The sequence below is a fragment of the Lampris incognitus genome, chromosome 4 (genome assembly GCF_029633865.1).
Source record: "Lampris incognitus isolate fLamInc1 chromosome 4, fLamInc1.hap2, whole genome shotgun sequence".
In the NCBI taxonomy this organism is placed as follows: Eukaryota; Metazoa; Chordata; class Actinopteri; order Lampriformes; family Lampridae; genus Lampris; species Lampris incognitus.
This window is the reverse complement of record NC_079214.1, coordinates 10,786,264-10,811,034: the sequence shown is the minus strand read 5'-3', so window position 1 is coordinate 10,811,034 and position 24,771 is coordinate 10,786,264. Positions and strand designations below refer to the sequence as shown.

General features: G+C 49.2%; 1 protein-coding gene across 1 annotated transcript; it reads left to right on the top strand.

Moving 5' to 3' along the window:
- Positions 1-23,519, top strand: slc22a31 (solute carrier family 22 member 31). The gene is made up of 9 exons (XM_056279153.1): positions 1-414; positions 2,973-3,076; positions 3,194-3,348; positions 13,953-14,121; positions 15,074-15,219; positions 17,545-17,653; positions 18,057-18,271; positions 21,375-21,486; positions 22,850-23,519. Exons 1-9 carry the CDS (start codon positions 25-27, stop codon positions 23,280-23,282), a joined length of 1,833 nt encoding a protein of 610 aa, XP_056135128.1. The 5' UTR covers positions 1-24; the 3' UTR covers positions 23,283-23,519.
- Positions 23,520-24,771: the final 1,252 nt, after the last annotated feature.

The window sequence follows — 24,771 nt, the reverse complement described above, 5'->3', positions numbered from 1 at the left end:
TCGGTCGGGACTTCTCCGCGTACGATGGACTACGAGACCAAGGTGCTCCCCCAGGTCGGCGGGTACGGGCGCTACAACAGGGTGGCGGTGTTCTTCAGCTGGTTTCCCAACTTCGCGGTGACGCTGAACCTCTTCAGCGACGTCTTTTACACGCTGATCCCGGACTCGTACCACTGCAAGCCCGACCCCAAGCTTCTGCCCTCCGCCTTCCTCCTCAGCAACTTCTCCAGGGAGGGATACCTCAACTTCTCCATTCCCTGGGTCAGCGGCGCCGGCCTGAGCCACTGCGAACTTTTCAAGTACCCGACCAACGTGTCCGACTTCTCCCCGAACGTGCCCAAGGAGAGGGTGTCGTGCACCCGGGGATGGGAGTACGCCGACGCGGCGGGGCTGCGGAGCAACTACGTGACGGAGGTAAAGCGGCGAAGCCGCCGGTCGGCTGGGTGTTGGTTGACACCTTCCCTGCACAACATGTCCCCCCCCCCCCACCCGCACCCCCACCCGCTGCTGATATGCGCTGTTGTTGCCGGGGAGAAATGTTATTCTCATTTCAGCGTAATGAGCGCCAATCAAGTTCGACACATCTGTCGTAACCCGGCGGGCGTTTCATCTCACCCCCCCCCCGCGAGGCTCATAACTCACCGTAGCTTCGTGTCGAACGGGAGTTTGTTTGTTTGTTTGTTTGTTTGTTTTGTGCTTCAAACGTTTATACGACTTGGCAAAGCCGCCTGCATTCACCCGGCTCTGCTCTGGTTGTGAAACCAGGTTGACGATCCATCCATCAGTCAATCAATCAATCAATCAATTAAGCGGTCGGCGCGTTGCTATTGTGCACGTGCCCAACGTTAACTGGGGAATGTGACAACCGGCGTTTGCGTTAACTGAGTACACGGGATACATATTATGTAGGGGGGGGCAAAGTTTGACAGAACAGCGACTTGATTAAAGTTTTCCACGCCGAGTCTAAAAAGAGTTTTCGTAGGCCGACGTCGCCGAGACGCAGCAGCACGGCCCCAGTACGTGTGCCAGGCTGAGAAACGGACTTGTCCCCCCCCCCGAGACAGACGTCATACTCGTTTGAAATAGTTGAGTTTTTTTCGCCTCGCACGAATTCGCTGAACCGGCGGCCCCGCGCAGCGGAATCTGACCAATGTCCGCGTGCACAGGCTGTTTATCTCGGTGCCCACGTGACCGGGGCTGATGAATGGGGCGTCACAGCGCTCAGTCAATATTTGTTGCCGTTAAACTGCCGCGCCCCCCCCCCCCCACACACACACTTTTTAGAGCGTGTTTCGGATGGTCGGTCGATGACGGCGAGTCGGAAAACAAAACCCCCGTCATCATCCATAACCAAGACCCCCGTCATCATCCATAACCATCATCCATAAGCAAGGCCTGCGTCCTCACTGAGCATAGAGAACACGTGGAGTCTAATGCTGCCGCCGCCATCTGTGGCCCTGCATGCGGCAATAAACCAACACACAAAAAATAAAGTGTTCAACTCTCCTCCGTCTGGTTTAACAGACTTGTCGTTGTTAAGGACCATCCCATTAAGCAAATATGGGAAGAGGAGCGAGAAAGTAGTGTAACGTGCATGGATGAGTAGACACGATGGCCGCTGCCTGGCGGGTCTGACCCATTTAGCCGAGCGGTCAGCGATGCCTCCCGCGGTGCGGGCGATACGGGTTCGCGTCCCGGCCGCGGCACTTCCTGTGGTCGCGTTGTCCCCCCCGAATTCGCGACAGTATTTCCAAATCCGGCTCAGGGTAACGTGCGTAGGAGCACACTCCCCGGTACTCCCGCCGTCACACAGTGCGTGGCGTCGCACACTTCTGCGTGATTGGTGGTTTGCGGCTGCACCAGATGGCTTCGCGAGGCCGAGGATAAACGGGGCGACGTGACCAGACAGTGGGGACGAGTATCGCTGCCAACAGCCGAGGAGGAAAATGTGTTGCTATGACATCAAGTTGCCATGGAAAACAAAGGTCGGCGTAAAAATAGTTCCTGGAGGGAAAACACTGACAAATTAGTTGCATGTTTTGTCAAAATGTCCTGTCTAACCCCCCCCCCCACCCCCCCGTGTGTCCCCCCCCAACCGTATGGAAATGGACGCTGGCCGTGAGGCGCGTGCTGTATTTCCATGCTGTGTGTGCGGCAAGAAACTCCCTGACCCCCCCCCCCCCTACCTCTCTTCCCGAGACCCTGACTCCTTCCTTCCTCCAGCAGCAGCGTCCCACCGCCGTGACGTAGCTAACAAAGGCAAGACTGAATAGGGTGTCAACAATAGTGGTCACTTTGAGACGTGTTTGTATTCACTTTGTCTCTAAGAGGGCAAAGAGTGTGTGTTTGTTGGGTTTGTACAGAATGACCCGCCGCCACGGTTTCGTGCAGTGACCCGCTCTTGACTTAATGTAAGAAAACTCTGGAGGCGAGAGGGCACAGGGCACGGATTCTGAAAGGAGGGGGGCATCGGGAAGTGGACTCTTCCAGTGGGAAGGGGACTAAAGCAGGCGTCTGGAGCTGCTGGCAAACTGCGTGGAGCACAAGTTTGCTCTAATGTGATAATGCTGTCAGCAGACACCGTGATTCAATTACCGTGGACATGACTTCACCACTTCTTCTTCTTCTTCTTCTTCTTCTTCTTGGTCACCGAGAAAGAAAGGGGGGAAAAAAAACAAACCGCATCGACGAGTGTCTTTTGACCCACAACCCCTCTGCGCGTTATGCAACCAAATTACAGTGAATGCCGCGTCGCCGGGCCGGTGAGGAGCCTCGGCTTGCGTTTCTGCACCCGTCAAGGCTGCACGGCGGGTTCTGTGGTATCACTCTGAACAAACACACTTTTACAGGCTGATATGAAGACGGGCCGTACGGCCTCTAGGACCCGGTCTTCACATGTGTTTAACTACTGTCTCCTTTTTCCTCTGTGTGTTTTGACTACTCCCCCCCCCCTGCCCCTCCCCCCGTCCCAGTGGAATCTGGTTTGCAGTAACTATTGGAAGATTCCTCTGCAACACATCTGCTTCATGACAGGGTGGATTCTGGGATACGTCCTCTTGGGCGCCCTGTGTGACTGGTAATTATGACGACTGTTTTTACGCGTGTGTCTGCCGGGCAACATCTGTGTGATTATAATGCTGTGGGAACGTCACTTCAGAAAGGCGTCCCTGACTCTGGATGTGTGCCCCTCCAGGTTGGGTCGGCGGCGGTGCTTCCTGCTCTCCGTGAGCCTCTCCAGTGTGTTGGGAGTGGCAGTGTGCGTGTCCAACAGCGCTGTGGTCTTCCTCCTCCTGCGCCTCTCCCAGGGAATCATGCTGGCAGGGGTCTTTCTGTCCTCCTACATTGCCAGTACGTACCCTCCATGCTTATCACATACTCACACTTTAAAGAGCCCTCCTGTTTTCCCGGCTGCGGTCCTGTGACCTTTGTTCAGTCTTTTTTGACTGGCCCCCGTGCTTATGTAAGCCCTTAGTGTGTTTTCCTTTTGCTGCGTTGCATATCCTCCAGACATTGTAACGTCCTCCAGATAAAGTCCTAAAAGTTTGCCCTGTCTTATCAGAGAACTCAAACATGAGAAAGAGGCCATTTTGCCATTACAGGGGCAAATCCTGACCGCGTCATGGTCGCCTATCACAACTAGCTGGATCATGTGACGTTATGCGCTTGTTGCATCCCGTGTGCCGTCTGAGAATGACGTTTCCTTCCGCCCGGTGACACAAGGACAATGTCCGTGCCTTGCAGATAGATGCTGTTGAATTTTGGGGAAAAACAGTTTTCAGCCCACCATTGCACATAAGCGTTATTCCCAATAATCAATTACCCCACAAGTTTATCGTTTTGCATACTGGATAACGACGCTACCTACTCTTGGCATGCAAATGAACACTCGTAGCACAAGTGAGGTGTGAAGGTTTTGGAGATATAAAAGGCAAAAAAGAAACCAGTATATTCATCATAATTGTTGTTAAAAAATCATCTCGATTAACTTTGCACAATAGCCTGCCGATGCACGGGGTGGACGGAGTAACAGAAATGCCGCTTTCATAAGAACTTAAACGTTGCAGTAGCTAATTAGTGTGTCAGACATTACATGGGATTAACATTAAGCTAAACCACAATTAGCAAACAAAAACAAAAAAAAGGTCAAGCAATCAGATTTTCATGAGCAAGATGTCAAAATAACATAATTATCTAGTTACATAATTATGTTCGGGCGGCACGGTGGCGCGGTGGTTAGCGCGGTCACCTCGCAGCAAGAAGGTCCTGGGTTCAGGCCCCGGGGTAGTCCAACCTTGGGAGTGGTCCCGGGTCGTCCTCTGTGTGGAGTTTGCATGTTCTCCCTGTGTCTGTGTGGGTTTCCTCCGGGTGCCCCGGTTTCCTCCCACAGTCCAAAGACATGTAGGTCAGGTGAATCGGCCGTATTAAATTGTCCCTAGGTGTGAATGTTTGTGTGTGTGTGGGCCCTGTGATGGCCTGGCGGCCGGTCCAGGGTGTCTCCCCGCCCGCCACCCAATGACTGCTGGGATAGGCTCCAGCATCGCCGCCACCCTGAGAGCAGGATAAGCGGTTTGGATAATGGATGGATGGATAATTATCCATTAGTATTTCAAATAGGCCACGTAGTAGTTCAGGACACAACCACATCCGGCTTCCCACCCACACACACGGCCAATTGTGTCTGTAGGGACGCCCGACCAAACCGGAGGTAACACGGGGATTCGAACCGGCGTTCCCCGTATTGGTAGGCAACGGAATAGACCGCCACACTACCCGGACGTATCTGCCCTTTCTGACCAGGAAAACCAAAAAATGCCTTTTAATTTGTGGCTTTTGAAATGAAAATCAAACCTCTATTCTGTTTTCATCCCTTTAATATCTGTTTTCCAAAACAGAACAACAAAACAAACATCACTTCTATTAGCCTGCACATTGCAATACATTGTCTCAGTGTACTACTCCCTATACCCCTGAACCCCAATAAGCGGCCCGTGGGCCAGGTCCGGCCCGCAACAGCCAAAGTCATAACCTGGGAAATAGCGGGCAACATGGGAAACAAACTGCATGCTGTTCTACTTTGTTTTGACCTCACCCCACACCGTCCACATGACCTCTGCTGTAGAGCGTGCGTAGACGTAAGACGTACTCCACGCTCTCTGCGGTCCTTGACTAGACGGCGCCACTCGCCAGCTGAGACACAGGTGATCAATAACTGTCCTCGACCAAGAACGTGGCCTGCACAAGAAAGTGCAAAGTCGACCAGGAACCCCGACAGTTCAAGTCTGACTGCACTGGTCAGTTTTGTTTTGTTTTACTGGGCCTCGCCGGTGCCAGACCAATGTTGGGGTATGCACACAGACCGTAGCTGTCTGCCAAGAAGATGGCGGCACTTCAACCCTCCGCATGCTGCCAGTTTTAATGCCAACTTCCCTTCAAAATCAGATCGCTGCAGACATAAAATAGCAAATGTGATGACATCACACAAGCGCTCGGTTTCTGCTATCTGCAAATCAACATCGGCATGAGGGAGTGCAGCGGCTGCACCGCCGCACGTCTGACGGACCCTTGCTAAGGACGAGGAGCCGTTCACTGATGCTGAGGCGATTAAATGTGCGCAGCTGATTTGGTTGGCGAAGTTTTAAGTGACGAGGAGAAAAACAGAAAAACGGTTGTGGCGCTGTTGAGGCAGGTGCCAGAAGAGCAGAACTTTTGGCGGGGGAGTGTTTTTCCCAATCTACTCGCCGACTTGAAGAAAGCAGAGGCCATATCGGTAGCGATAGACCGGACCGATATGGATCAGCTATCTGTGGTTGCAAGATTTGTTTGATGGGAAGAGTGACTGCGTTTGCTTCCCCTGCCTGGGCGCACAACTGGGGAAATCGTCTGTAATGAATTAGCGCGGTTCTTTGAGGAGAACGGCTCGGATGTGAGCAAAATTGTGTCCGTTGTCACTGATGGGGCTCCGTCAATGGTGGGACGAGACAGGGGCTTGGTAAAGCAGGCTTGCCGCTGTTAACCCAGCGCTCTTAGCATTTCATCGTATTATCCACAAATCTGTGCTGTGCACTAAACTGTATGGGGAAAGGAAAGAGGCGATGATGTCGTGGCGAGACTGGTGAATTTCGTTTGTGGGAGTTGTAGTCTGCAGCATCGCCTTTTCAGAGCATTGCTGGAGGAAATGTCGGCGGACCACAAGGATCTTTGGCTGCATAACGATGTTCGCCGGCCGAGCAAAGGCCGCGTGTCGGGGTGTGCGACCTGCGCGATGAGCTTGTGTCATTGTTATCCGCACCGCGGAGCCAAAAAGCCCACGAATATCAGAGGTTTTTAAGTGACAATAAGGATGGCTAGTATTATTTTTGGGGGTGACATCATGGCTCGTCTAAATCAGCTTAATCTGCAATTAAAGGCAAGAACCACACTGCTGCAGACATGTACGAGGCGGTTGAAGCTTTCTGGTCAAAGTGGAAACTTTTGGAGAGAGACGCTTGCTGCAGAAAGTTGCACTTTCGTTGTCTGTGGGAGCATTGCGAGAAGAACGAAATGGGGGAGGATCCAGTGATGAAGGATTTCGTGTCAAGCCCGGCAGAAAACTTCAAGGAACGATTTGAAAGCTCTGTTAAACTCTCAGGCGACATCCTCCTCTTCCTGAGACAGCCATTCTCCCTTCTGGTTGATGGCCAGTGGACTGCAGAAACCAAAAGGCTGGTACCCTCCATAGATGAGGCAGCTCCTCAGATGGAGGTCTTGGAGATGGGAACATCTGGTTTGCTCAAAGCCCAACACAAGGATGTTGGGGTGGGTGACTTTTGGATCAAGGCGGTTCCCCGAGCTTGATTCAAAAACATGAGAGCTATTGCAGTGCTCCTACTCACAACCTTCCCCTCCTCGTACACATGTGAGTCATCGTTTTCTTCGGTGAAGAACCAGGAAAGAAACAGACTCTCCAGTGCACGTCTTGGCCAGTGCCTCAGGCTTGCCCCAACAGAATACAGGCCGGACATGAGAAGGACTGCCTCCCCCCGTCGCCCTCACCTCTCTCACTGATTGGTGAATGAACGTCCATTTATTTTTGTACATTTTCCATTATTAAATGGTTGGTTTTGGACTTATTTTGTTTCAAGAGTACATTTTTTTCTTGTGTGACCCTCAATGTAGGCTTTGAGAATCCCAGGCCTGTATTACTACTACTACTACCACTACCACTACTACTAGTACTACTACTACTGATGATAATGATAATAATCCAAACAGCAGCAACAACATCTGCACATAAACAACTTTTACTGGCACCATGGAAAAACAAACCCCCGGATGTTTTGGCCCTTGGCTTGGCGTGCCTGACATGATTTGGCCCTTGGGGGGAAGTAATCGGGCAACCCTGCCGTGTACCTTCACATCACCTCACCTGACGCTCTGTGGTTATTCAGCTGTTACGGTTGCGTGCAACGGTTGTTATTGGGCTTGCATGACTTGGTATATGGGTGTGGTGACTTTTTTAGACATACTCTAACGGTTTGGCATGCAGGCCTCATACAGGGTGTTTATGATGAAAGTAACAGTTAGCATGACGTGTTGCGTTGGAATGTGAGTTGTGTTCAGATTTGAGCGTCGGTGTAAGAGCTAGGATGGCGGTTGTGGGCCCGTGTCTATCTGTGGTGTAATAAGTGTTAATCCGAGCTTGGCAAAACACATGTGTAACAGAAGTCCGGTTTGACTTCCAAATGCCAGTGGTGGCAGACTAGCCTGGGCTGGTTCCTCTGGGTTCATTTTGGGTTTGCAAGGGCCGATATCAACGGGCACAGACCAGAATGCCTCTTGATGCCATTGGATAGACGTACAATCAGTCAGGGCAAGGAAACGTCAAGTGAATTTATTTGTACAGCTCAATATCACAAATTAAGACTTTGCCTCGGGGGGCTTCGGGTAAGGAACAACTCCCTAAAAAAGAAAAAAAAACTGTAACAGGGAGAAAAATAGGAAGAAACCTCAGGGAGAGCAACAGAGGAGGGATCTCCCTCCCAAGACGGACAACGTGCAGTGGATGTTGTGTTTACACAATTTACACAATACAACACTGAGAGAGGACAACAGAATTATAATGGACTTATAAAATATACGAAGAAGACGATGAGGAGGATGCCAAGCAGTGTCCAGATGCCACCGGAACAGCCCAGGACCTGAACCACATGACCTCCATCACCATGTAGAGCTGACCGGAGGACAAACTGCACATGCACACGGGGGGAGACTCGCATCACACCATTCACACACACACACACACACACACACACACACATGGGAGAAGAGACGAGACATCGGTCACACATCAGAGGGAGAGAGGAGGAACAACATTGAAACAGGATGACTAAATTATATGGATTCACAAGATATATATAGAATCTGATGTGGAGGATGTCAAGCGGTGTCCGGGTGGTGACCATCATCACCATGGAGACCAGGTGGGAGGACAGACTACACATGCACACAGGAGACTCGCATCACACCATTCACACACACAGAAGAAGAGACAGGAGAGGACCTCATTCAGAGAGAGAGAAAAGGTGTGAGAGAAGAGAGCAGTTTGCAGTAGTCAATAATCTATAATCTATAATCTCGTCAGCAGAATATCTTATCTATCTATCCATCTATCTATCTATCTATCTATCTATCTATCTATCTGATAGATAGATTATCTATCTATCTATCTATCTATCTATCTATCTATCTATCTATCTATCTATCTATCTATCTATCTATCTATCTATCTATCTATCTATCTATCTATCTATCTATCTATTATCCGAACCACTTATCCTGCTCTCGGGGTTGCAGGGATGCTGGAGGCTGTCCCAGCAGATGTTGGGTGGCAGGCGGGGAGACATCCTGGACAGGCCGCCAGCCCCCCCCCCCATCCCCCCCCCCACACACACACACACATTCACATCTAGTGGCAATTTAGTATGGCTGATCCACCTGACCTACACGTCTTTGGACCGTGGGAGGAAACCGGAGCCCCCGGAGGAAACCCACACAGACACGGGGAGAACAGGCAAACTCCACACAGAGGACGACCCGGAATGACCCCCGAGGTTGGACTACCCCGGGGCTCGAACCCAGGACCTTCTTGCTGTGAGGCGACCGCGCTAACCACTGCGCCACCGTGCGGTTCTTGGTAAGCTCACTGAGACAGAAACCGACCCACCATGCAGGACAGGTTGTGAAGCGCTCAACTTAAAGACAACTAATTGTAGGTTAAGACAAAAAGACGAGTTTTAAGTTTGGGTTTAAAGGACTCAACAGACTCTGATTGTGTGATGGCAGCAGGCAGGTTGTTCCACTAGAACGGGGCCGATAGGAAAAGGCCCCTGCCGCCGGCTGACTTCTTGCACACGGGCGGCCTGTATCTTGAGAGCGAAGAGCTCGAGAGGGAATGTGTAGTTAAAGGAGTCCAGACGGGTGAGACGGGGCAAGCCCATTTAGGAGTTTATAAGTCAGCAGAAGCCCCTTGAAATCTGATCTAACACGGACAGGAAGCCGGTGAAGGGAGGCAAGAATTGGTGTAATGTGGTCATATTTTCTAGATTTACTTTGGATTCTGAACCGTCTGAAGACTTCCAGTCCTAGCACGTGGCAGACCTGCAAACACAACATTACAATAGTCAAGTCTGGATGAGCGAATGCATGTACTGGAGTCTCCGTGTCAGCCGCGGACAGGAAAGACCACGTTCTAGCCCCCCCGGCTCTGTTACATAAGTGGAAAAGGCGGTCTGGGTGATTCCTTTACAGTGCTTATCAGAGGAAAGGCTGGGATCAAACGTAACACCCCGATTTTTGGCTGCCGCGCTGTGAAATCCAGTAGCATACCGTGGGGTTTCAGTCAGGGCCTTCAGTAATGGACTGCAACCCCCCACCCCACCCCGCGACCCCCCCACACACACACACATGAATTTCTGATATTGGTGCTGATACAGTCAACACAGCCACATACAAAATACACACTAGCAGCTGTTGCAGCATCGCCATCAGATCTTCCTTTGTGTCACTCAGCAACCAGATTACACACACACACACACCACATGGCACAACAACAACTAGAAGAGTGCACTCAGACGGCGTCCAGGTGGCGTGGCAGGGTATTCCGTTGCCTACCAACACGGGAATGACCGGTTCGAACCCCCGTGTTGCCTCCAGCTTGGTCGTGTCTGTGGGTGGGAAGCCAGATGTGGGTATGTGTCCTGGTCGCTGTCCTAGCGCCTCCTCTGGTCGGTCAGGGCGCCTGTTCGGGGGGTGGACTGGGGGGGAATAGCGGGATCCTCCCACGCGCTACGTCCCCCTGGTGAAACTCCTCACTGTCAGGTGAAAAGAAGCGGCTGGCGACTCCACGTGTATGGGAGGAGGCACGTGGTAGTCTGCAGCCCTCCCCGGATCGGCAGAGGGGGTGGAGCAGCCACCGGGACGGCTCGGAAGAGCGGGGTAATTGGACGGATACAGGGGAGAAAAAAAAAGGGGGGGAGGGGAGAAGAGTCTCCACCTGGGGTATCTCCCCTATTCTGGTGCTCCGACTTGGTGACAACCCCCCCCCCTTGTTTTGCCACCCAGGTGAAGGGGCCCTTGCGTGTTCCAACGTTGGCGGTTTTCGTGATATAAAATGAATGTAGTCGAAGACTTTCATTCATTCTAAGGCAGTAAAATAAGGGTAAGAACACATGGCTGGGGTTGTGTCGTAGCTACTGAGGTGATTTCCAGCTCTGACTGGGATTAATCCTACTCTTACAATTGTAATTTAACATTGGAGTCCGGCACCCCCCCCTCCTTATCCCCCCTCGTGATGTCTGTTAAACAAACACGGCGGCGAGGTGAATAAAGCGGATTATTTGTGGTTCGTCCGGTGCTCCTCCAGTTCTCCTGCTTCGATGGTGTTTTAAGCCGCCATCGTACTCTTCCAGGCAGCGCTGCATGGAAGGCACTCCCCGCCCCCAACAGTTTCATCCAATCACAGCACTGCTTAGGGTTAGGGTTGGCGCCAGTGCTGTGATTGGTTGAAACTGTTGGGGGCGGGGAGTGCCTTCCATGCAGCGCTGCCTGGAAGAGTACGATGGCGGCTTAAAACACCATGGAGCGTTCCCCTGTGCGGGGATCAGTAGTGGACGATTTGCTGATCTGCGAAACGCGATCGACGTCTCGTTTACGTTCAGCACTCGCACCCGGACACATAACGGGCACCGGCGCGCTAAATCAGCACTGCGCATGCGTGCAGCGTTGGTCGAGCGAGCTAGAGAACGAATGAGGGGAGAGAGAGGCGATAATCCAGAGGTTTTTAATCACCGCACCCACAAGAGTTTCGTCATCGCTCAGTCATAAGTGTGCGTGAAGCGCTTCAGGCTGGTGGGTCCAGTAGTGTGCCAGATTAGCTGCGGACAGCCCCTCCAGGCTTCCGGCGGAGATGACGGGTTTCCGCAGGTGGCGCCGCTGTACAGCCAAGCAGTGGCTAAGACAGGTTGTGCAGGAGGAGCTGGAGTTGAAGAACTAGTTTTGTTCAAGACCTCATCCACCTTATTGCAGAAAAACTCTAGACAGAGCAGCTAACAGACGGCTGCCGTTTAGTCAGTTTAGCTACAGTTCCTAAGGGAAATCTGGGGCGACGTTTATTAATTAATGGTGAGTAAGTGAGAGAGAGAGGGGCTGTTTTTGCAGCAGATAACTCACACTTGTATTTCAATCAACACTCGGGGGCCAAGGTGGGTAAAACGTCCAGTTTTGATTTTCACCATTTACGTTGCCGTCCCCCGCAGGCCGGCTTAAGAGCGCGTGTCTCCCCATTAAACCAGGGTGTAGGCCTCTGTAGTCGCCTAGCTCTGCTAGTGAGAGGTGCAGCTGAATCAAGGGGACCAGAGAGGGCCACATTTAAGTCACTAGTGACAGTTTCATCAGTCAGTCTCTACAGCCAGAGGGGCCGAGGCTGCAGGCCAAATGCTGCCACAGCGGAGGGGCCAGTGTGGCGAGTGGCAATTACATCTGTGCCGACATTAACGGGGCAGGTCAGTGATGTGTAGTTTTTAAATTTCCCCCCCTTTTTCTCCCCAATTGTATCCAGCGAATTACCCCGCTCTTCTGAGCCGTCACGGTCGCCGCTCCACCCCGCTCTGCTGACCCGGGGAGGGCTGCAGACTACCACATGCCTCCTCCCATACATGTGGAGTCGCCAGCCGCGGCTTTTCACCTGACTGAGGAGTTTCACCAGGGGGACGTAGCGCGTGGGAGGATCACACTATTCCCCCTCAGTTCCCCCTCCCCCCTGAACAGGCGCCCCGACCAACCAGAGGAGGCGCTGGTGCTGCGACCAGGACACACATCCACAGACACGGCCAGCTGTCGGGACGCCTGACCAAGCCGGAGGTAACACAGGGATTCGAACTAGCGAGCCCCGTGTTGGTAGGCAACGGAATAGACCGCTACGCCACCCGGACGCCCCGTTGTTTTAAGTGTTTAAGTGGAGCGGTGACCGGGCGGTGTTTTCCTCACTGTCGCAGCATGAGGAGCACGTCACCATCGCTCATTTATTCCTCTTGATGGCGCCGCTGTTGCAGAATACACAACACGGCCCTTCATCACACAGGGTGTGTGTGTGTGTGTGTGTGTGTGTGTGTGTGTGTGTGTGTGTGTGTGTGTGTGTGTGTGTGTGTGTGTGCTTATGTAAGACAGCAATTATCAGCAAGGCCGAGGAACAGAAACGGGGATTTTCAATGGTATGGATGATTGACAGGAGGCAGCTGGATGGCAATTCTCCTTTGCTGATACCCCTCAGCTGACTCCCATCCCACCCAGGGGGCTTTCCAAGGTAAACACACACACATGACTTGTGTGACTCGGTGAATGGGCATAGTCCCAATCACCGATGCATGTTTACCCCCCTCTTGCCCCCTCACAGAGGTCGTTTTACAGAAGGACATACACATGAGTGCTGGAAGAGCCTTGAAAGTGTCCATTGTTACGGGTGGAGTGTTTTCCCTGGAAACTGGTTGGGATTGTGTGTGCGGGCGTGTGCGCATCTGGAAACTTCCTGGGATTGTGTGTGTGTGTGTGTGTGTGTGTGTGTGTACATAGTCGTGTAGGTGGGGGTGAAGCATGCGGAGGAATCTAGTTTCAGTCTCGATTTAGGAGACCGCACGCTGCTAAGCGGGTGTGGGAGACGGTAGCGCCTGGTACTGCTTCTTCAGTGAACACACACACACATACACACACACACACACACACACACACACACACACATTTTTTCTCTGTTTTTGCCATATGTACACACTGGTACACTCCTGCAAGGTCAGGGCTAGATGGAGTCCAGATTTTCTTTCATCAGTCGGACGGCCCTGTGGTGGCCTGGCATCCTGTCCAGGGTGTCCCCCCCCCCCCCCCCCCCTGCCGCCCAGTGACTGCTGGGATAGGCTCCAGCATCCCCGCCACCCCGAGAGCAGGGTAAGCGGGTTGGATAATGGATGGCTAACGGACAGTTGGAATGCTGTTGGACTCTTGATGGGTGTGTGTGTGTGGGGGGGGGGCACAGGAAGTAAGCCCCCCCTTTTTCCTTCACTTGTCTGTGAGGAAGGATGCACCAGTTATTTCTATGAGCCCCTCCTGACCCGCCTCAGTCATTCAGTCTTCAAGCTGCTGTTGGGCCCCTTCCCGTCTTCCATTCATGTTGCACTCTGCCTGTAGCTGTTGGAAATGCATATTTAAAAGTGTAACAGGAAAAACATATTTTTACGTACAGCTGCAACATGAATTTTCTAAATCCGTGCAGCCATTTGCAGCTTCTTCTTTTTTTATTTTTGTCCTGCAGTGCAGAGGTGTCGGACCACTAGCCGATCAGCTATGCTTTACCTTGAATTACAGTACTTTCTCAGGTTTGCTCATAGCGCTCCCCCTCTGCTCCTCCTCTTGTGTCTCCCCCCCTGCAGGGTTGGAGCTCTGCGACCCTCCTCATCGCCTCATGGTTGCCATGGTCAGCGGCTTCTTCGCCATTTGTGCAGAGCTGCTGTTGCCGGGGATAGCCGTCCTGTGCCGCGATTGGCCCGTCCTGCAGGCGGTGGCCACGTTGCCGCTGCTGCTGCTGCTTTCTTATTGGTGGTGAGTCAGGAAGCCCCGCCCACGCTTCGCAGGATGGCGAGACTGTGCGAGGGCTTGTAGTGTTGTAGAGATTAGATTATTCGATGGCTCAATTAACCAGAAAGTTAGAAAAAAAGAAAAAAAGTCGAGCCTGTTTTACCATGATTGCGTTTCATTCACATCTTTCTACTTCTGGTTTTATTTCAACTGGATTTTCTGAGAGGAACGACGCCCATGGTAACCCCAGGACATGGAAATACGGGTACTTTGTCCCCGTAGATGATATTGGGGGTCTGTAGGGCTGGGCAGTAAATTGATATTATGGCTTATCATGTTTCAATGGGGGCGGCGCGGTGGCGCAGTGGTTAGCGCGGTCACCTCACAGCAAGAAGGTCCTGGGTTCGAGCCCTGGGGGGTCGTCCAGCCTTTGGGGTCGTCCCGGGTCGTCCTCTGTGTGGAATTTGCATGTTCTCCCCATGTCTGCAGGGGTTTCCTCCAACAGTCCAAAGACATGTAGGTCAGGTGAATCGGCCGTACTGAATTGTCCCTAGGTGTGTGTGTGTGTGTGTGTGTGATGGCCTGGCGGCCTGTCCAGGGTGTCTCCCCGCCTGCCGCCCAGTGACTGCTGGGATAGGCTCCAGCATCCCCACAACCCTGACAGCAGGAGAAGCGGTTTGGATAATGGATGGGTGGATGTTTCAGTGGCATTATACGGTTTTATTGTCTAAATGAATGATTATGAGAATCTATTAACTAAAGTTGCTCAGAAAATGAGGTCTGAAATGTGTAATATTCATCACGTGAAAGCTGGCTTTGGTTTAATACTGTGCTCTGCATCGCCGGACAGTTCAGTGTGACGAGCATCGGCTGCATGTAAAATTCCCGGTGGTTGTCGTGACAGTAATGTTTTCCGTTTTGCCCAGCGCCGGGTGTCCGTGTTGTGTGTTTCTGCTAACGTTGTGCTGTTCCTCAGCTGTGCCTCGGTGTTCCCGGAGTCTCCGCGCTGGTTGCTTAGCACAACCCAGATCCAGCTGGCAAAGAACAGCATCCAGGAGTTTTCTTCCAAGAACGGAGTGTGTCTGAGGGACGAGCTTTACCCCGGCGAAGCCCTGCTGTCAGGTACACACACACACACACACACACACACACACACACACACACACACACACACACACACACACACACACCTCACTCGCTCAGAGAGAAATTCACTCATTTAGTCGCAAACTCAGTCCTATCTCTCTCTCTCTCTCTCTCTCTCTCTCTCTCTCAATTCAATTCAATATGTGCTTTATTTGTGTACATATTGCCAAAGCATGTAAAACAACAACACAATACAACAATGATTATAATAATAACAGCAACAACAACAAAGATTATAATAATAACAGCAACAACAACAATGATTATGATAATAATAACAGCAACAACAACAATGATTATAATAATAATAACAGCAACAACAATGATTATGATAATAATAACAGCAACAACAACAATGATTATAATAATAATAACAGCAACAACAACAATGATTATAATAATAATAACAGCAACAACAACAATGATTATAATAATAATAACAGCAACAACAACAATGATTATAATAATAATAACAGCAACAACAACAATGATTATAATAATAACAGCAACAACAACAATGATTATGATATTAAACCACAACAGTAGCAATAGGTGCCGTCCCCCACTGTCTCTCAGGTTGTGGCAAGATAATATAAATCTTGCTGCAGTGCTCGCCACCGGCCCCCCTCCCAAGACCCCCCGCAGCTTACCTGCGTCGTCCATTTCCTGCTACTCTGGAGTCACATGTTCCAGTTCCTGGACAAAAGCCCGGCGCTGTTTTTCAAATTTGTCACATTTAAGGAGGAAGTGCACCTCTCTCTCTCTCTCTCTCTCTCTCTCTCTCTCTCTCTCTCTCTCTCTCTCTCTCTCTCTCTCTCTCTCTCTCGCTCTCTCTCTCTCTCATGCCTGTGAATTATTGGATTCACCGGGTCCTTTGCTGATCCTGAGCCTTACCGACAGAATTGACTGCACACAGCAACTCTGAGGTGGTGTTGTGTGGTCATGTCGTTGTTGGTAAACGATCATCTGTGTGTCGTGTGGAGCAAATAGTCGCACTCTTGTCTTCCATCACTTCAGACAAAAGGTCTCGATAGACGACGGTCGTGGAAATCAGGCCATGGTGCATCCACTGTATGGCTGTGTCTGTTGGTGTTTTTTTAAATTTTTTATTGCCCCTCGCTGCTCCACCCCCTCTGCCGATCCGGGGAGGGCTGCAGACTACCACATGCCTCCTCCCATACATGTGGAGTCACCAGCCGCTTCTTTTCACCTGACAGTGAGGAGTTTCACCAGGGGGGATGTAGCGCATGGGAGGATCACACTATTACCCCCAGTCCCCCCCCCCCAAAACAGGTGCCTCGACCGACCAGAGGAGGCGCTAGTGCAGTGACCAGGACACAGACCCACATCCGGCTTCCCGCCTGCAGACACAGCCAGTTGTGTCTGTAGGGACGCCCGACCAAGCCGGAGGTAACACGGGGATTCAAACCGGCGATCCCCGTGTTGGTAGGGCGTCTGTTGAAGTTTAAGAGCATGAATGTAATATTCGTGACCGTGAGCGCTGCCGTGTGGATGATGAGTTATTTAAGAAAAGGGAACGATTAAACCTGCAGTGCGGAAGTTTTGTCTCCCCCGTCTGACAGTGAAGAGTTTTTACTTCTCTTTTTCCAGAAGTCTGAGGAAGAGCTACACTAACGGTTATTCGTGTTTGTCCTCATCGTCCATTACTTTTGTTATTTGTTTGTTTTGTTGGGTTTTTTTTTTTACTTTAATCCTTCCTCTGAACGCTGAGGTTTTTTTTTTTCCTCTGGCACATCAGAAACTTTTTTCTTGGTCGGTATTTAGGTTTTTTTCGTCATAACTTCCAAGCCCGGAAGCTTTCTGGCAGAAAGCCCAGCAGCCAAGCCAATCAGAGGCATGCAAACACTTTCGTCAAAAAAAAAAATAAAATAAAAATCCTTGCTTTTTTTCCCCCCCTTTCAAATTTCACCCTTTTCTCTCCCCAATTGTATCTGGCCAATTACCCCACTCTTTTGAGCCGTCCGGTCGCTGCTCCACCCACTCCCCCCCCCCCATCCCCCTCTGTCGATCCGGGGGGGCTCCCCGACCGACCAGAGGAGGCACTAGTGCAGCGAGTGTCACTGACATTCATTTATATGGAAAGTCCCACATTCTAGCTTTAAGTAGATTTGTGTCAGCGTGGTTTGTTCTCTGTCTGTCTGTCTGTCTGTCTGTCTGTCTGTCTGTCTGTCTGTCTGTCTGTCTGTCTGTCTGTCTGTCTGTCTGTCTGTCTGCCTGCCTGCCTGCCTGCCTGTCTGTCTGCCTGCCTGTCTTCATCGTTCTTTTTTCTCTTGTCTCCAGACATAGATGCAGTGTATGGGGAGGACTGCCAGCCAAAGTACCACACAGTTCTGGAGCTGCGTCGGACACGGGTCATCTGGAAGAACTGCCTCATCCTCAGCTTCACTCTGTGAGCTTTTTTTATAATACACACGGAGGAAAATATGAGGATCACATGAATGTTGTTCAGATTAATTCCAGGCAAAGCTTTAATCTCTCCCTAGCTGAATGCACCTTTTTAAAACTCACTTTAGTCATGAAGTGAATCGGAGCAGGACATTGAAGCCTTGAGATAAATTATTAGATTTTGCAAAGAGGTGGTGCAACCCTTTATCAGGGGGGTGTTTTTAATTTTTCTGGGCATGCGGTGCACATAGTGTAGGCTACGTCACGTAATGTTTAAGTACACCCAGAAGAAATCTTTTGCATTCCATGCAGTTTGTATGATTATGTTGACTTTCTCATCGTTTCTATACTGGCATAAATCACGTCTGCACAAGCTCTTTTTTTTTATTATAATTTTTCTACTTCAGGTTAATTGGAACAGGCATCCAGTACTGTTTCACCAGAAACCTACACAGCTACTCCGCCAACTTCTATTTCAGCTACTTTCTCCGGGTGCTAACCGGAGCGTTGGCCTGCCTCTTCCTTTGCTTGACTGTCAACCACTTTGGCCGTCGCGGTATCCTGTTGCTGTCGGCTATCATCACCGGCCTGTCCTCACTGGTGCTGCTGGCCCTCACTCAGTGTAAGAAACACCTCGTTATTGTTCGCGGCCCTGGCCACCAAGCCACCTAAACCGAAACTCGTGGCATTTGTTTATTTTCTGAGGACACAAATCAAAATAACAGTAAACGGTAACACTTTCTAATAACTACACACTATGAAGCATTAGTTAAGCATTAGTTAAATGTTAGTAACTACTGAATTCCTCATCTATGCTAAATGGTAATCTGTGCTTATTTGTCTGGTTGTGTTTTAGCATATCACTGCTTAGAGTAGATCAAGTTACTTTGGCAGCACAGTGTGTAAGGCAAAGTGCTTTACATAAAACATAAAAGGCATCAAGACAAAATGTAAAAGCAACATAAGGCAATAAAAAGATATTTAAAAACAAATGAAAAGTTTGTGCAGATGATAATTAAAAGCTTCAAATTTGATTAAAAAAAATGCAGCTGCAAACAGGAAAGACTTCAGCTTTGATATAAAAGATCAGACCTGCAGTTTACTGGGAATTTGTTCCAGTTATGTGGTGCATAAAAACTGACAGCTGCCTCTCCGTATTTAGTTTTGGCTTTGGGGACAGAAAGCTGACCTGTCCCAGACGATCTGAGATGTCTGGATGGTTCATAGCGTTGCAGAAGATCAGAAATGTATTTTGGCCCTAAACCATTCAGTGCTTCAAAAGCCAAGAGCAGTATTTTAAAATACATTTTTTTGACTGGAGTGATGTGATCCATTTTTTTTTGGTCTTAGTAAGGACTTGAGCAGCAGCATTCTGAATCAGCTGAAGCTGTTTGATCAATTTTTCTTTTTTCTTTTTGGAGAGACCTGTAAAGATGCTGTTACAGTAGTCAAGGTGACTGAAGATAAATGTAGAGACAAATTTTTCTAAATCCTGCTGAAACATAAAACCTTCAATTCTTGATATATTCTTAAGGTGATAGCAGGCTGACTTTGTAATTCTCTTAATGTGGCTATTGAAATTCAGGTCTTGAGTCCATGACTACACCCAACATTTCTGGCTTGGTTTGTGGTTTTTAACATTACCGGTTGTAGCTGAGTGCTGGCTTTTAATCATACTTCCTTGGCTCCAAAGACAATTACTTCAGTTTTATCTTTAATTGAAGAAAATTCTGAGACATCCAATCATTGATTTGTTCAATGAGCTTACTCAGCACTTATATAGGATTATTGTTCCCTAAGGATATGGTTATGTAAATCTTTGTATCGTCTGCATAATTATGGTATCATATTTTGTTGTTTTCCATAATCTGAATAAGTAGGAGCATATAGATGTTAAACAGAAGCAGCCCCAGAATGGAGCCTTGGGGAACTCCACACGTCATTTTTGTCTGCTCAGATTTGTAACTACCTATAGACACAAAATAGTCCCTGTCCTGTAAGTAGGATTCAAATCAGTTTAGCATTGCGCCAGAAAGTCCCACCCAGTTTTCGGTCAAGTAATATGCTGTGGTCGACCTTTTCAAATGCAGCACTGAGATCCAATAATACCAGGACTGAGATTCTGACACTATATGTGTTTAAGCAGATGCCATTAAAGACCTTAACAAGAGCAGTCTCAGTGCTGTCTTGTGGTTGAAATCTTGACTGGAAGAAATCAGAACAGTTGTTCACTGCCAAGAAGTTGTTCAGCTGCTGGAAAATGGCTTTTTCAGTTATTTTACTTAGGAAAGGGAGGTTTGATATGGGCCTATAATTGTTCATTTGTGAAGTGTCTAGATTATTCTTTTTTAAGAGTGGCTTGATGCTTGCAGTTGTCAGGGCCTGTGGGAGTAAACCTGCGAGAAGAGATGTGTTGACAATATGTAGAAGATCTGAGGCCATGTAATTACAAACATTTTGGAAAAAGCCTGTTGGTAGAATATCAAGGCAGCGGGAGGAGGATTTCAGATGTTGCATAATGTCCTCCCAGGTTTTTATGGTTCCTCTGTCCTGGGGGTTGTCAACATGGATGTTTAAATCACCAGCAGTAACTACACAGTCGAAGTCAATACAGATTATAGACGGCAGTTCAGTTAAGTCATCAAAAAAAGTTTACATTGTATTTAGATGGCCTATATATATTTAGAAATATAACTCAACAAGAGGAGTTCAACTGAAGAGACACATATTCAAAAGAAGCAACATTTCCATAAGATAGCTGCATTGGAATGGATCATTAAACAAAATGGCAACTCCGCCTCCTTTCTTATGCGCTCTGATTTCGCTCTCAAAACTGACGTTGGGAGGGGTTGAGTCGATGAGAACAGTCGAGTACCGCTCGTGGAGAAGTAGCGAAAGTAACAAAAAAGTAGGAAAACTTGGAAAATCAAAGAACAAAGTGGAAAGCAAGAGCGAAAGCGTGTGCACTGTAGCGTGGGTGGGAGCAAAAAGTCTTCTCATCTCCCAGCGTTTCATTCATGATGTGCTAAAATATGGTTTAAAAATGTAGTTTTCACGGACTCTTCTTTTTTTCATCAAAAGAAATGAGGAACAGATGCCCGGAGCAACTGCTATTTGTGGGCGTTAGGGGAGCCAGATTTTCATTTGTGCATGTGCCATCCATGCACTATAGTTTTACACTCATAATTACAGATATGTTTAATTTATTATTCCATTTGGCATTTAGACAGTGTCGGTACAGACCAGTGAAGAAGTAGTAGAATGAGTACTATGACAGGATAAAAACCCAAATGAGGACAGATAAAACTATCAACTTCCCAACAACCACCAATTTTAGAAATTAAAATGACAGAGGAAAGAGGATCTAATTGTTTTTGCCATAATACACTTGACACTAGGTCTTGAATACATGCCTATAGGCTATTCACAACGTGACACTGTTTTGTTTGTTTTTGTTTTTCTTTCTGATTACCATCCATGCAAATAGTTGTTATTCTCAAAATGGGTGCTGTCACTTAGCTGTATGATGGATTGAAACCCAATTCTAAGATTATGAATTCTGGAATGAAGAAAAAACCCAGATCAGATGTGTGTGTTTTAGACTTAGGAATTGTAGATATCATCTGCGGTTATTGTGTCACTGGTCAAGTTAATGAATTGTCCTGTGTGTGTGTGTGTGTGTGTGTGTGTGTGTGTGTGTGTGTGTGTGTGTGTGTGTGTGTCAGATCTGCGTGGAGGCCTGGTGCTGATGCTGTCTGTGATGGGTCTGCTCTCCTCCCAGACTCTGGCCATGCTCAGTGTGTTCTTCGCCTGTGAGGTCATGCCCACTGTAGTCCGGTCAGTACTGTTCCACTAACTCTGTGTGTGTGTGTGTGTGTTTTCCTGTACTTCTATCTTTTTGAGGACTCGTTTGATTTTTTTTTTTTTTTTTACCCATCAAAGGGAGGATATTTTGGCCGGTCCTCACTTGTTTTTTTGGGATTTTTTTCCCTCCCTTTTTCTCCCCAGTTGTATCCAGCCAATCACCCCACTCTTCTGAGCCGTCCTGGTCGCTGCTCCACCCCCTCTGCCGATCCAGGGGAGGGCTGCAGACTACCACATGTCTCCTCCGATACATGTGGAGTCGCCAGCCGCTTCTTTTCACCTGACAGTGAGGCGTTTCACCAGGGGGACGTAGCACGTGGGAGGATCACGCTATTCCCCCCCAGTTCCCCTCCCCCCTGAACAGGCGCCCCAACTGAGCAGAGGAGGCGCTACTGCAGCGACCAGGACACATGTCCACATCCGGCTTCACACCCGCAGACACGGCCAATTGTCTGTAGGGACGCCCGACCAAGCTGGAGGCAACATGGGGATTTGATCCAGCGATCCCCATGTTGGTAGGCAAAAGTATAGACCGCCGTGCTACCCGGACGCCCAGTCCTCACTTCTTTGAGGGTCTATTTTAGGGTTAGGACTTGGGTTAAGGTTAGGATTAGGATTAGGTTAAGGCTGGGGTAAGGGTTAAGGGTTGGCATGCAGTTCTGATGGTTAGGGATAAGGGCTAGAGAATGAATGTCGTAAACGAGGGGTCCTCATAATGATAAAAGTTACGTGTGTGTGTGTGTGTGTCTCACGGGTTCCTATGCATCCTGGAAGACCTGTAGATTCACAGCCTCGTTTTTCAGTCACGGAGAACACCTGGAAAACGGCAAAGTCGATCAAATAACCTGGAAAGAAAACTGAGGTCATGGAAAATGAAGTTATAAAATTGTATTTCGACATGTTGAGACTGCTGCTTTTAGCCGAGATCGCATGTTTTCGGACACATGTTTTAACCGCTGAGACGTCGCATCACTGCGTGAAGTTTGGGTGGCATGTTCAGTCCATTTAGAGACTGTTGAGGCTTCAACTGATGGTGAATACTGAATAATATGACCTCCTCTGAGCAATGGCTTCCAGCTAAATCCAAACAAAAGCCACAGAAGCTGTCCTTGAGAAGTCCTGGCGAATGACTTCCTAAAAACAGTGGGAGCAGTGTGTGGGTCCATGTGAAGGGAAAGCACATGTCTCTAATGCAGCTTGCTGAAGGCCATATATTGTTTTGATAAAACAATAATTCTGTGTTGGTACTTCTCATCCGGTTAAACCTACTCACCACATCTATCCACTCTCTCTCTCTCTCTCTCTCTCGGTCTCCCTATGTCCAACTTGCATGCAGTGGTGGATGTCTGGGACTGGTGCTGGCGGCGGGCTGCGTCGGCATGGCTGCCTCCTCTTTGATGGAGCTCCAGAACAACGGTGGGTACTTCCTCCACCATGTCATCTTCGCTTCCTTTGCGGTCCTTTCCGTGCTGTCCATTATGCTCCTGCCCGAGAGCAAACGCAAGCCCCTGCCGGACTCCCTGAAGGACGGCGAGAGCCAGCGCCGGCCGCCACTCTTCCTGACGCGGGCCGACAGGGACAGCCTGCCGCTGCTGTGCACGCAGCCCCGCGTCTCCGAGTACGACTCCGACAACTACTCCCGCCTGGTCTCTGCCACGAGGAGGATGCTGAGTAAAGATTCTTTGCCCTATAATATCGCTGTGCCGGCACACCCGCCGCTGCTGGCAGCCAACCCAGGGCCAACAGAGGGGGTGGGAACGGGGTGCTGAGGGATGAAATATCATAGCAGCTCTCCCCCTCCTCTCCTGTACAGACTGTGATTATCCAAAGACTACATTCAACCAACACTCCTGGTATCATCCAGTGAATTATCTCCTCGTGTGTCAGGTGGTTGTTACTCACCACATGAACTGACAGCTCACTGTACGTTGGGAATGGTGGCAGTTGGTGTCAGTGATATGAGTGTGGGTGTCAGTAATATGAGTGTGGCTATGTCAGTCTTTGTGTCGTATGTGGTATTTTTAAGCAATTATCCCAGGCATAGGCCACCATGTGCCATAGAGTGCCATTGAGTAGGCAGGGTTTCCATCCAGCCAATCGCAACAGCAGTTGATGTCACTGAGGAGCACACCTTCGGACTCGGAGGACAGAGTCACCGGTGAAATCGCATCATGTAGTGACTGGCTGGATGGAAACCCGCTATTCTCAAGGCACACCGTTGCATACACCCTATTGTGTCATTGTGCTGTGGCTCCTCTTCAAAGTAAATTAGAGTTCTGTGGGGCGAAACGACGCACTAAAACTAAGGCAGACTTCAGTTCCCCATTTCTTTGGGGGCCGAAAAAGACCCTCTGTCAAAACATAAAACAGCATTTGCCATTTCGTCTTAAGAAGCGCAACCCCATTAGAACGAGTGCGTTGTCCATAATGCTGGCCGACAAAGTAATGAGGAAGTGAGGTCACACACATTGAGCCGGGTGGTTTGTCGCCAACCTGAAAAGAGAAGAGCGTGGTCACGCCATGCGCGGGTTGCCGTCACGTGAGCAGTGAGGCCCGTCCACTTAGCTGTGACTCACACACTTCTCGTTGATACACAGTCTTTGTTCTAATGACCTACCTGGTTTGAGGAAATGGTTAATTCGGTTGGTGAGTTTTGGGACATGGCACCGTTGTAGCCGGGTGAACGAAAAAATTCTTTTAACAGTGATGATTATGAATTGTTTCCTTGAACATGGTTCTTGAATAACAAGGAATCTCATTTGCCAAGTATGACGTTCCGTATTCCAGCAGCTGAAGAACTTTAAGAGGACGATCTCAAGTGAAGGGCATCAAACATTTTTACAGCGCTTCACTTAGTCTGAGGTACCCTGAATTTGTTTTTCTTTGTTACTTGTCTGTCATTTAATGTACTTTGTGTTCAGCATTAATGCTGCTTATTACCATCTTGTGCAACATAAGATGTAATACACTGAACTTTATTTGCATGTTTACTTTTTACACCAGTGGATGGCGCTGTTCGCTCAGAAATGTGAATTTAATGGTTGCCAGAATTTGACGTGTAGGGAGTAGTTTTTTGTGTTCGTGTGTCTCTGCAATTCAAATTACAATCAGTATTTGTAAATTTGTCTAAAAGTGACCCCACAATAACGTACCTTTATTCTGCCTCTCGTCAGCTAAGATGAACCTGATGCAGAACAGGTGAAACCAGGGCTCCGTGTAAAGAAACCTGACTAATTTTGAGAAACCTTACCATATTTT